The sequence below is a fragment of the Marmota flaviventris genome, chromosome 4 (genome assembly GCF_047511675.1).
Source record: "Marmota flaviventris isolate mMarFla1 chromosome 4, mMarFla1.hap1, whole genome shotgun sequence".
NCBI classification, from domain to species: domain Eukaryota; kingdom Metazoa; phylum Chordata; class Mammalia; order Rodentia; family Sciuridae; genus Marmota; species Marmota flaviventris.
Window position 1 is genome coordinate 12,326,099 of NC_092501.1, and position 12,553 is coordinate 12,338,651.

The window sequence follows — 12,553 nt, forward strand, 5'->3', positions numbered from 1 at the left end:
GAAATGCTATCAGACTGACTAGAAGTTTAAAGTTACTTCTAGTCATGGTGGTTATGTTTGCACCAAAACAACAAAAGCTTTAAAAAAGCTGAATTAAAAGACATAGTGAAGCAAGTTTTAATTCTAAACCCTTCATTCTATAGGCCAGAGAACAACATTGTTCCCATTTTTGTAAATACTTTCTTTGTATAGAAATAATCTTGACAAACCATGTTTCTGAAATAAAACAATTTGCTCAGATACAAAGCTGAACAGCATATTCCAATTAGCTGTTATAAAAATTTATCACTGGAACCTGTAACCTTTCTGAAGAAGGGTAGGTCCTTTCTGCTGTCTTAATTATTGTGATTTCTAGCCACTGAAGACTGGCTAAACACAGTAAAAATGTACTGAATATCATTTATTTGTATATATTAAGAATTTAAACAGCTCAACCTCAGTATTTTTATGGAATGGAGATTATTTTGCTGTGATTACTGAAATGTATATGGTGAATACAGTCCAACTATAGGTTTGCTTTAAAAGCACATGGTTGTTTTCTACTTAAATTACTTCATGCAGATTCAACTAATGTCTGCAGATACTCTGGAAAAATATATTTTATGTCTCTTTCAAATTTTACTACTCTGCCTTTGATTTCTTACTTTTCTTTTGTTTATTTCTCTTGCCAATTAGGCAGTAGAGGTCAGGACCATTTTGTTTTGGATAAATTTTCACTGATTTGCAATGGGAAAGAATATAGGACACTGGGGAAGAAAAGCCCTCTCACTGAATAGGTTGCGGCTCCTCCTCCTCCTCCTCCTCCTCAGTAGCTCCATCAGCAACCTATGGAGTGGGGGCTGTCATCTTCCGGAGGCGGGTGTGTCTGCTAGGGATCCTGAGAGCTGATTCCCTTTCATTAACTTTGGTCATCTCTCACTGCTTTTTAATTTCAGTGTTCCTCCATGTATCATTTTGTACTCAGGGTATATAGTCTGGGGCTTAAATGGTTATTTTAATTCTTTGAAGCCTTGTTCTCCTTACTTCTTGTAAGCAATTCATTCATTACCTAAAGGTGAACACTTAATAAAATATATAGAAAATACGCTGTGTCTATCCAGCATAGGAGGCCTGGTACATTCCTTCACATCTACTCTGAAGATATGTTCATTCTCATAAAACATTGCCTTGAAGTTGGAACATTTTAACATCAGAAAAGTAAGAGTGGTGCTCAGTGACAGGCCTTTTCTCTCAGGATTTTAGGTTTGCTTACTCAGATCTCATTGCACTGTGGATATTTTCTTCTGACCTTTGGGGTCCGATTGGGTGATCACCTCGAATGGCATGCCTTATGCTCTCTTTTAATTATGTTTATCTGTGCTTTTAACTAACCTTAAAAAAAAAGATTTCAGATGTTACAAGTCTAATTAAAGAGACAGACAAAGCACAGTTTATACTGTAGATTTTTTCTGCAGTTCAATTAATCAGCATGTTTTCTCTTTTAATTAAAACCATTTTAGTAAATTAAAGCCCACAGCAAAACACATATATAATTTGTTTGTAATTAGCTCTTAATTGGTGGTAGTTGAAGCTTAGCACCCTTGGTTTCTTTCTTCATGATTGCCATTTTATTAGCAGCCAGTCATTAATTAATCTTTTTTCTAATTAGCTTATAAAACTGTTGATGGCACATTATTGTAAATGTGATTTTAAGTTCAAAGCTTGTTAATAGGCTTTCTTACTTAGAAGAACAGAGATAAAGAAATTGCTGAAAACAGTACTACAGTTCTTTTAAAAAACTGTCTTTCTTATGGGGGCTGTGTAAAGCATCTAACAGCTTATGGTTAATTTTTTAATGCTTTTTTTCTCTTATGAATGGAATAAGTTGCTTGAATATAAATGTCTGTGTACAAGAGTAATTTCAACAGTATAGCATCTTTTCTCTGTCTTTTGGAATGCTGTAATCTACATATAACTTGAAGCCTTAATAGTCATCATTAAAACAGGTGTTATATAAACTATTTCACTGTTAAATCAAAGTTGAATATGTGAATTATATCATGTATGGATGTGTATATCTGCTTATACCATATATAAGATTTGGTTTGTGTGTATGTGTATATATTTGATGTGTTTTAAAGTCAGGATTGTGCACAGTTGTACACACATGTAGATTCATGTTGTGCACAAACAGATGCAAACATATGCCAGTCTCTGCTTTGCACCTTTTAAGATGACAGTGAAATTCAGTTATTTCCTCTGACAGAGAAAATGACTTGATTTAGAATCAGAGTTAAATGACTAGGTGTGGCATAGCTTATTTGCTGTCATCAGAGGTTTGGCATCTCAGGTGTGATCCTGGGAAGAAAGGTCCCAATCCAGATGTGGACATCTGAGTTTACTGGAGCACATCCCATGTTCAGTTGTGAAATGAGTGAAACCCATTAGTCAACATTATGTTCTTGAAGTATACTACCAATTTTATAAAACTCCTTAACTGCTTGGCATTCCAAGTGGCTGTTTTTAAAAAATCAATTATTACTGCAAAGTTTTTTTTTAAAAGTTTTTAAAAACATAGCATTCCCAGTTATTCGAAGTGCTTGTTCTTATTTGCTTCATGAACTTTGTATGTGATTTCAACTTTGACTATTTCTTTGCTTATTTTTTAGAAGGCATTTCACGATGCCATGCGAGAGACACTAGAAAGGGATAGCTGACAAGGAAAAAATTAAAAATTGGATAAAAAGTAAATGAATAATGTCATATTACTAAAAAGATGAGAGGCTAATTTGTGCCGACTTTTTGCTAATTTTGTTCAAGCCTCAAAATGAGGAGCTGTCACCCGTTCTGTGTAGCACTGATGACAGTGCCAATGATCCATGAAATAAGCTGCTGCTGGCTTTGTTCTGATAAGAATGAACAAATCTGCACAATGTTCGGCTCCCAGAATCTCATTTTCATACTTGCATGCAGGCTAAAAGAAATAAGCTGTTTGCAGGCTTGATTAATCAGACATTGGAGGGTTTTTTGTCTCTTTGATCTCTTTCGTCTCCTAGGTAACTTGCTTGACATTAATGTTGAGCTTGAGTAAAGACAATCAGGAATTGTCGACCAAACTGATATAAAAATTAAAGACCTTAACACTTTAAGTACTCCAGTAATGGTTCCGCTTTACTTCAGAAAACATCTGTTTTCATTTAATTAAAGAACAAAAGAGAATGGCATAAATATTTTTCATAGAGACCTATTATTCCATAAAAAGTTAAAGTATGATAATTGGTATTTTTAAATAAGTGCCTTGAAAGTGTTCAAAAGGGAGGAAAACTTCATAAATCTGTTACAAGCTAGTAATTTTGAGATGAGTAAAATATTTTATGAAATGGATAAGAAGTTTATAGTTGTGCTAGATTAAGCTGTTTGAATCAGATGCTTCAAATGATTATCAGCAAACTTTATAATGACAATATTTTCTGTACAAAACTAACTTTATTTTGAAGTTTGTCTTTAAAATATCTGTACCGTGCTATAAGGATGTGCCATTATATCTATTTTACAACCCAATATGATTTACACATGCTAAACCTGTAAAATTGAAAGGAATTAAAAAAATGTCGCCGTGCATTTGCTTGAGGTTATGCAGACGCTTTTACAAATCTTCCAAGTGGCTGTAAAGATGAATGCCTCAAGGGTCCAGCCAGGGCCCTGCTTTTCCAACCAGCTAAAGCCCTTATCTTAAATCCAAGCAAAGTACCATTAATCTTTTTGAAAGACCTTTTATGGCTTTTAATATATCCCAAATTAGAACATTTTACACCCTTGGTTCCTGAAATATGGTGATAAAAAGCCTTTAGAGCTTAATTTTCCTTACCGCATGCTCTGACCAATTTGCAGTTCTTTGTGATAATGTTTAGACACCTTAATTAAAATGCAGCAAAATATTGGATGTTCTATATGGAAAATGCTGATACTTTGGCTACACATACAAGAAACTCTGTATATTTTTTTATTCATTTAAAAAAATGTCTTTCCACATTGTGTTGCTGTAGTTATCTGATGACCTGAAACAGTTTTTTAATATAAAAACCATTGACCAAGCTTTTGTGATGTTTACATTGGGCAGGAAGATGCATTTTCTTTTTATAGAAGCAAAAGGGGGATTCTTGTCGGCCTGTTTTATTTGTTTGTAATACTGAAACAGCGCAGTATTCCTTTATATTCTGGAACTCGAGGTAGTCATCTTGCTGGGAAAACTACGTTTTTCCCTCAACCGTCTTTTCCATTGAAGGCCTTATTATCCTTTTACGTTTCCAGATAGTTCTTGTTCTTTTTTCTTTCCTCACAGAAATAAGTGAAACACTAATTTTTAAGCACATGAGGGACTATGACTTTTCACCATCATTACAAGCTAAAACAGTTTTCTATTTAATGTTTATCAGTTGAAGAACATTCCATTTAACGTAACCTATGGTAATAAGGTACAGTTAGAGAGTATACTTTTTACAGGAACAAGTCAGTTTGTCTGAAAGTGTTTCTATGCACCTGATAACTGCTTGTATTTATTTAGTTCACAAAATGATGGACCCATCTCGTGTGAACGCTTTCTAATGCATTCTAATGAGTCATTTTTAACAAGTTTATACTGTGTGTTAAGATTGTATGCACTGAGCCTATACTGTGTTGGGTTTGGCTGTGGCCTTGCTGGGACATGGGGGGGTTTCCATTCTCAGAGTGGGTGAGTGTGTTGAGGTGGAGAGCCCACAGGAGTCAAGTGGCTGCGTGTCCACATACTGAGATCCACCTTGGTTCGTCTTTTTGAATTCAGGAAACCCATACTGGGAAATTGCAATAAGTTTAAAATATAAAGCTTAATTTAAAACAGTTTTAGAAAATGATTTTCTTAAATGGCTAGTGGCGTATAGCAGAGATGGTTTGAATTGTTTTTATTTCTTACCCAAAGTCTAGGCTTAATTTAAATATAAGATAAACTAGCTGAGTGAGTCCCTTTGAGCGTATGGAAAAACTGTATTATATATATCACATTTGCATTTGATATATAAATACATACGAATGGAGTTATGGAAAAATACAGATTATTTTCCCCCTCCATGCTGGGAATAGAGCTCAGGGTCTTCACATGGTAGGCCCATGCTCTACCACTGAACCACACTCCAGCCCCCAAGTATAGATTTTTATGTTTTACCTTTGTGGGTTCTGTGTGAATGTGGGTAGCCTCTTGTGCATCATAAACTTAAGGTTGAAAGCTGTATTTTTTGGCAGAAGATGGCTTTTTAGGTGTGCGGACTGCTCCCCTAGTGTCCTATTGTGCCTTTATATTTCTGTGTGAGCAGAAATGATGTATGTCACTTTGGGATGAAAGTATTTAAGAGCCAGTATGAGACCCTCTACCTCTTCTTGTGCCATGTTGACTGTGAAGGCCAGGTGTGGAGGGACTGGCAGCACAAGATGGAAAGGCCTGCCTGTGCACAAGGACTTCAAGCAAAACAAGTAAAAGCTTGGCCAGTGAGATTGAGGATTTGTTTGGTACTGCAGTGGTGACCAGCCTAACCCAGTGGGTGCTAACTTGAGGTTTTACTGGTGTCACAAGTAGAAGGTTTTTCAGTGGGTAGGAATTCCATCTTAATGAAAAATGACACACAGCATCCTTCCAAATTTTCGACAATGATGCTACAACCCTTTGATTCTAAGCCTTCTTTTGGTTGACTTAGGTGAATTTTTCTATAATAAAGAGCTGGGAGTAAAAGAAGAACCAGCAGAACAAAGCCTTCATTGAGGCCGCTTGCTCTCCTCGCCCACAGCTTGAAAGCAAGCCTTGTTGGTTCAGTGCTGTGTCTCCAGCACCTAGAACATGCCTGGCAAAATTGTGCATTTGTGCTGTCAAAAAGCATGTTCTTGTAGAAAAGATGACAACAGCAGTGTTAACATTGGTTTGAGTTTTGAGTGTATACTAAGTTTGGTCTGCTTTCTCAAGTGAGCTCTCAAGTCATGATTAGTCATTCCTTCTTCAGTGGCTGTTCTGTTGGTGTTGACCGGTTCAGCACCTTGGCTTGATTGTCAGCTTCCTTCCATTTGCTTATGTTTTATGTACATATTTTTAACTGAAACTCTTTTTTCTCCCATTTATAAGCGCCAGCCAGTGCTTGATTACCACTTGTCTGTTTTGCCCTAAAGGAAACTGTTCTCCAAGATAAGCTGAAAGACATGTCAAGCATGCCAGACCTTGCTTTCCTAACTTGGCTTCTTTCCTTACACATGTGCTCTTAACCTCCTACAATGCCTTCCTGTTGGCAAGAAGATCCCTAAAGTTTTAGGCTTTGATGTGTTGTCTTTAGGGTGGCTTCCGGGTCCTTTCTTCTCATCCACTAGTCTGCATGTCTACCAATAAGCATTAGGTTGAGTGAAGGAATACAAAAAAACAAACACTGGAAAGGTTTAACCTCCATTGTTAATCTGGGCTCTCAACAGATCTGATTGAGCCCTCCGTGTATGCTGGGCATTTTAAAATCAGCATCCTTGACCTGGAGATACTTTGTGGGGAAAAGCTCTGAAACCAGAAAAGGGATGGAAAAATGCAGAAGCAAGAATGGTGATAGAATGAATTAGAGAAGACTTTGGGGGGTGGGAGGTTAATTTTGAATGACTCTTGTGGGACTGGCAGTTGGACATTAGGGAGGTACGCAGAGGGCCCTGCCCAGGGAATACCTGGGTCCTGGGGTCCAGCCTTTTCACTTCCTAGTACCCCTTATATTCTTTTCTCTCTCAGATACTTAAAAGCTGTTGCCCATCATGCAGAGTGCATTTATGAAGTAGTAATTAGCTTTCCCATGTTTTATTAATCCCATCTGTGACTGCCAATCAACGCTTCTGATCAGCATGAGATAACTGGTGTGACCGTACTGAGTTGCTGTAATTCTAGCCCAGAGCAAAGAAAGTTGATGTCTCTGTCAGTCTGTGCAGCCTTATCAGGACAAATTCCTGTTCCGCTGACTAAAATGCTAGGGTAGCTTGAAGAGCCTCATTACTACCTTTGTGGACCCTCAAGGGGCCTCTGTTTGGGAAGGATTTCCATCCAGGAGACGGCGCAGCTAGGGTTGAGTGTTGGGAGGGAAGGGAGATATGGGCCATATCTATGTATTCATTCTTGTGTATTTAAGGGGCCTGAGCATAGGATTTCTCAGTTCTAAAATGTAGCTTTCTTACCCACACATTTTCAGTTATTGGTATTATAATTCTTGTATTAGCTAGAATATTTATTTTCACATTTTTTTCCTTCTTTGTGATTCTTAGCTTGGTGTAAAAATTGCCAAAGCAATTGCCTGTCACAAGTTTGTAAAAGCCAAAAAGGAGGCTGAAAACTCTCAGGCTGCTCGAAAAAAGAAGAAACTTGCGTGGGGGTGAGTTCACTTCAGATTTTTCGTAGTTATTCTACTGATCTCATAGGAATTGTAGAAAGCCTGCTAATACATTTTGTGAATCCAATTTGTACAGAACTGTTCCTTACTTTATTGTTTGTATCTTTGCTGAATGTTTATCAGATTATAAATATGGAGGCATTTTTTTACCCTGTTTGATGTTTGTTTTGTAAGCAATGGAGTATGTGTCGTTTTTACATTTGTTTTGACTTTGATCACTTAGTAAACATGTTACTTTAACAAATTATTCTATTTTAGAAATAAATTGAAATTTTTATGTTCTTCATTTTAGATTTGAAGCAAAGAAGAGATGGGAAACCAAAAGCAACATGGGATATATGTAATTTGTCAGAGTTCTTCAAGACACTTGCAGAAATTTACTGAAAAGATTTTCCTACTTAGGTTAAATATATCAGGAAATTGATAGAAGTAGAAAAAATAAGCATAAAACTATGGAGTTGATTATCAACTCTTTTCAGCCTTTTCATAAGGAGTTCTTTCTATTGAAGTGGATGAAATGAAGCATTTTATTATTTATGTAAGGAAACTAAGCATACATACAAGAAAAGAAATGGGATTTTATTTATTTATTTGTATAGACCTACAGTATAAAATCAATTTTGCTTTTCATGTGTTTGGTATAGCATAGCCTGTGAGGTCCTTGTACTTTACTTGCTTATCTGTTCTTGGCATAACTACACTTTTTTCTAGAATTGTGTTTTTAAGATTGGCTTTTGTTTATAATGGATTAGTTATAAGTGCAAGTAAGTCTCAATTGATGCTGTCTTTACAAATGACTTTAATTACCCTGATGTCATCAAAACAACTTTTTTATTTATTGGAGGCACTAGAGTTGATATTTCAAAGTCACATATTAAAAGCAATTGATATATTTTGCATACCTTCTGATTATTTTTGCATACCTTCAATTGGAAGGTATGCAAATACTTTAGAATGTAGTATTTGGAGGATGGTTTAAATTCAGCACGGCCTAGAAATGTTTTCCTAAATATCTCGTGACCTTGTCATTCTTTAAATTGTGAGATGATTCTTGGAATAGAAAGTGGTAAAATTATATTAAGCAGACAATTATAACTCAAGATAACATAACTTTGAATTGTCTAAGAACTGGTTTGTTTTTATTCTCTTCCCCATTTCTCCTTAACAGATAGAATGAATGAATGAATGTATGAATGAGGCTGAAAAGAGGAATGGTCCCACAGGAAGTAGTTTTCATTAGATGTGTGTTTCATAGTCCTAATGGGAAGGGGCTTTGAGAAATCATACAATAAGCTGGTAAGGAAGTCCACAGTTGAACCTATGTTATAAATAGTAATAAAACTTTATTCATTTATGGTGTTGCATTTAACTTTTTTATGTTCTAGAATAAGTGAATAATTGCTTGTTATTTAAAAGTCCAAAAGTCATATCTTGCTTCTGTATAGTTGAGGAAAGCTGATGTAGAGAAAGCAAGATTTAGGAGATTGTGCATCTAGTAATTTATCATGAACAAGTATTCAGACCAGATATTGGGAAGCTGTATATTTTATAACATAGTATTCCTTGTTCCATTTTATAGATATTATCATGTACTAGTTACCTACAACATTTATTTTAGACTCCTAAAGGGTCAATACAAACTTAGAGCACAGGAACCTTTCTTCTACAAAGCCATTGTGGAAGAGGTATCCATGACATAATCCACTGGTTTTGTCTGCAGTATGAAAAATACTGTCTTTGAGCACTGGGTGGTGTAGGTATTCTCATACACAGGTCCCCAAGACAAGATTTCTCTTTGACCTCTGCCTTGCCCCTGCCTCCCCCACCCCAATATGTGCTTCCTTTGGCATTTAGTGACCCCTACAGGTGCTTCACACCTTGCTTCTCCTGCTGAGGCCTCACCAGAATGGCTTCCTTTAGGGTTGGATCTGAGAGTCTCTGAATGAAGGCTGGCCTCCAAAAGCCCTTCTTCACCCCTGTTTGGTGCTAGCAACTGCTCCTACAGTGCCCCCCAGTTCATGGTTATGTCTGTGTGAGCATTTTAACTGAGTGGAATACAGAGGTGGTGGGGTCAGATGCAATAGGGGACTCACTTGACAAGGGAACCCTATCTCCTATGATGTCCCTACTCGTTTAAGGGTATGAGCTGTGAAAAGCTTCAAAACACTGGTTCAGCCAAAGAGTGGGTGGAAGGGAAGGATTTTCAAGAGAGGAAGGAACTGGTGTCTTATGTTGGCCCTGCCTGCACCTTATTTGGGACCAGTTTGTTTGATCAGCCTTGATACAAATTAGACATTTTACTCATTATAAAGTGAAATGGGAGCATTATTCCTAGAGTACCCCTGTTGCCCAAGGGCTCTCCATTCCGATCACATTAAAATAAGGATTCTTTATGGATCAGTAATAACTTCAGTTCCTGAAGCTTCAACATGTGCATGTACTACTACCAGAATGCTTGAATTAGATTAGTAATGTAAATGTCAGTTATTGTTAACTGAGATTAATATGTTTTAAGCCATTGGTATGGCATTAATGTAACTATGATTTATTGTTTAAGTACTTTAGGCTAAAACAGCTTACTAAAGAACAGTAATTTGGAGCTTTACAGCCCTGGTTTTGAGAAGTAAAGTTGGTAGTGCATTCTTGTGTAGGAGCCCTCAGGATGTTTCTGATTTTCAGCAGAACATTCTATTTCCTTCACCAAAAGGAGAGTTTGAATATATAATCTCAGGCTTGCTATAATTAGTTCTGATGACAGAGTTAAATACCTCAGCCAAGACTGTAAATCAGTAGTTAAACAGGTTTCTGCAACTGATCATAAATCTCAGACTCCATATTTTAAACACTTATTTTTGGGGGCAGACAGATTAAGGAGGGGCAGACCAAGGACAGGAATAAAATGTTATCTCAAGTTAACAACTTAGAACGTCACAGTTGAAATCTACTGATTTCCTTTATGCCTTTTGTCTAAAGTATTCTTTTTTAAATATTTTAATAACTCAGCTTATTAACAACTTAGAGAAGTTTGAATTTAACTCAAAATATGAAGATGTAATTTACAGAATGTCTAAATTCTCATTTGTTAAAGATTATTACTTTTTTAGCAATGTGTTTTACCAAAAAATATTGTATGAATCTGATATTTAAATAAAATGCCCATTATACATCGTTTGTTTTTTTTTTTTTTTTAAGAGAGAATAAAGTTTGGGGAAACAGGCCGATGTTATGTTTAGTACCATTTTGGAAAATTAACTCAGTGAAACCTAGTCATCTAACTCAGAACCAACTGGGACAATTGAAGTTTTTCAGTGTTGGCAGAAGTCACTTTTATTTTTAGTATCTGGCAGGGTTGCAAGTGCTTTGCATGTCAATTTAATATTTTGTCAAGCCAACTGTTTATTCATTGGCTTAAAATTTACACTCTACTAAAGTCTTAGCTCTGACTTTCATGAAACAAATAGTAATATTTGGACAAAATGTGTACATGAAAATCTTTTTCCAAAACCGAGCATAGGTTGGTATCTGTGGCATCGGTGCCTTCTAACCTGGTAACAGATCTTGAAAGTACTTTTAAAGGTTGAAGGTAAAACTCATAGCAGCACAGTTCAAGTAGTTTTATTGTGAAACAATCAGAACGTGTTTCCAAGTTTTCAAACTTAAGTGAGAGACTTATGCTGTAAAGCAGAATACAATAGAATAAGTTTCAGTGAACTATCAAGATACATTTTATGAAGATATGTGGTTCTTCGCCGTTGTAGCACACTTAGTGAGACCAATTTTATATTTCTGAGGTTGAGGTTCTCTGTAGATTTTTAATCAAGTGAGCAGAACTGCGTTTTTTTTTTACTTTATTATTTTATTTTTCTCTCCACACTATTCCCTCACACACACACACACACACACACGTTAGCATGGTGGCAATCATCAGCACCCACTTAGGGGAAGGGGTTCTTTGGTCAGGAGCAGAGCAGTGTGTGGCAGCTCAGGGTGGCTGTAAGGGAACTTAGAAAGGAGTCACAGTTTTGCTATGGTGTGGGAGTGGAGTGGAGTGTTTCCTTAGTGGCACTTCCTCCTGCTCTTTGGTGGGTGTTCATTTTGCCCGGGTGTCTTCAAGTACAGCTGTGCCTTCTGAAAAGCTTCCTGTTATGCTGGCTCTGGTGATTTTGATCCCTGGAACACAGTGACAGGCTCTGGTGGAACAGTTTATGAAATGCCATGCAGTATACTGTGTTTCTAGAGCTGCTTGTAAAATCAAGAATTATCTGAGGCATAATTATATTTTTATTGGTATTAGTAATCCCTTTCTAAATTCAAGTAGAAAAACATGAAAAATATCCCAAATGAGATGGCATTTTTAAGAAATTGATTTTTAGTTTTATGCCCAGGTCTGTTTTTTAAGGAAACAGAAATGCCCAGGAACAAAAAAGAGGGAGGGCAGTGCCTGAGAGAAACTTGGCTCCTATTGGTCCTATGCCAGCTTGCCTTCTGTGCCCATTCCTGAGCACCACCCTAGCAGCTGCAGCCAGTGCCACCTCATGGGCCCGTGGGCTGCTTCTTGCTGAATTGCTGCAGGGGGCCTGCTTGGTGACAGGTATGGAATGAGGTAATCTTTTCCCACCTCTCATTTCTGAAGGGTGTGTCCATCCAGTCATTACTTGTTCATTGAACCGAGAGCTTTAGAAACCAACAGCTACAGTACAAGCTGTAATTATTGATGTCTGTTTCATATTCATCTGTAAGTTCTGGCATTTGGTCAAGAAGTTAATATATCACTTCATCTTCAGGCTGAATGTGTCTCAGCTATCAAAGTTTTATTGTTTGATGGATAGCATACAATTATGACTGCCCAGGAAAAAAGGTGTTTTCATTTGTAAAGTGGGTGATACCAGGAGAAGTAATTATGAATGTCACAAGAAATAATGAAACAAACAATGAAGCTTTGAGTTTCTTTGAATTCCTCCCCACATGATATCTGAGGAGCGTTTACTGAACAGCTTTAACCATGTGGCATTTACTGAGCTAACTCTGGCACACCCAAAGATAAATAAGCACAGTCTAATGGAAAATATATATAAACCAAGTTTTGGACAACTGGATTTTTAGATGGGTTATTAAGAAAATCAGTGAGATTTTCCTTTGCTGAA

At 36.7% G+C, this 12,553-nt stretch overlaps 1 protein-coding gene across 3 annotated transcripts in view; it reads left to right on the forward strand.

Annotated features, from left to right (window-relative positions):
• The window catches only part of Fam204a (family with sequence similarity 204 member A), a 34,052-nt gene extending 23,474 nt beyond the window's left edge, over positions 1–10,578 (forward strand). For all 3 annotated transcript variants that reach the window (XM_027930386.3, XM_027930388.3, XM_027930387.3), the window contains exons 7-8: positions 7,285–7,391; positions 7,702–10,578. In XM_027930386.3, the coding sequence (XP_027786187.1) occupies positions 7,285–7,391; positions 7,702–7,753 (159 nt within the window). In that variant the 3' untranslated portion in view covers positions 7,754–10,578. The remainder of the gene's footprint in view (positions 1–7,284; positions 7,392–7,701) is intronic.
• Positions 10,579–12,553: the final 1,975 nt, after the last annotated feature.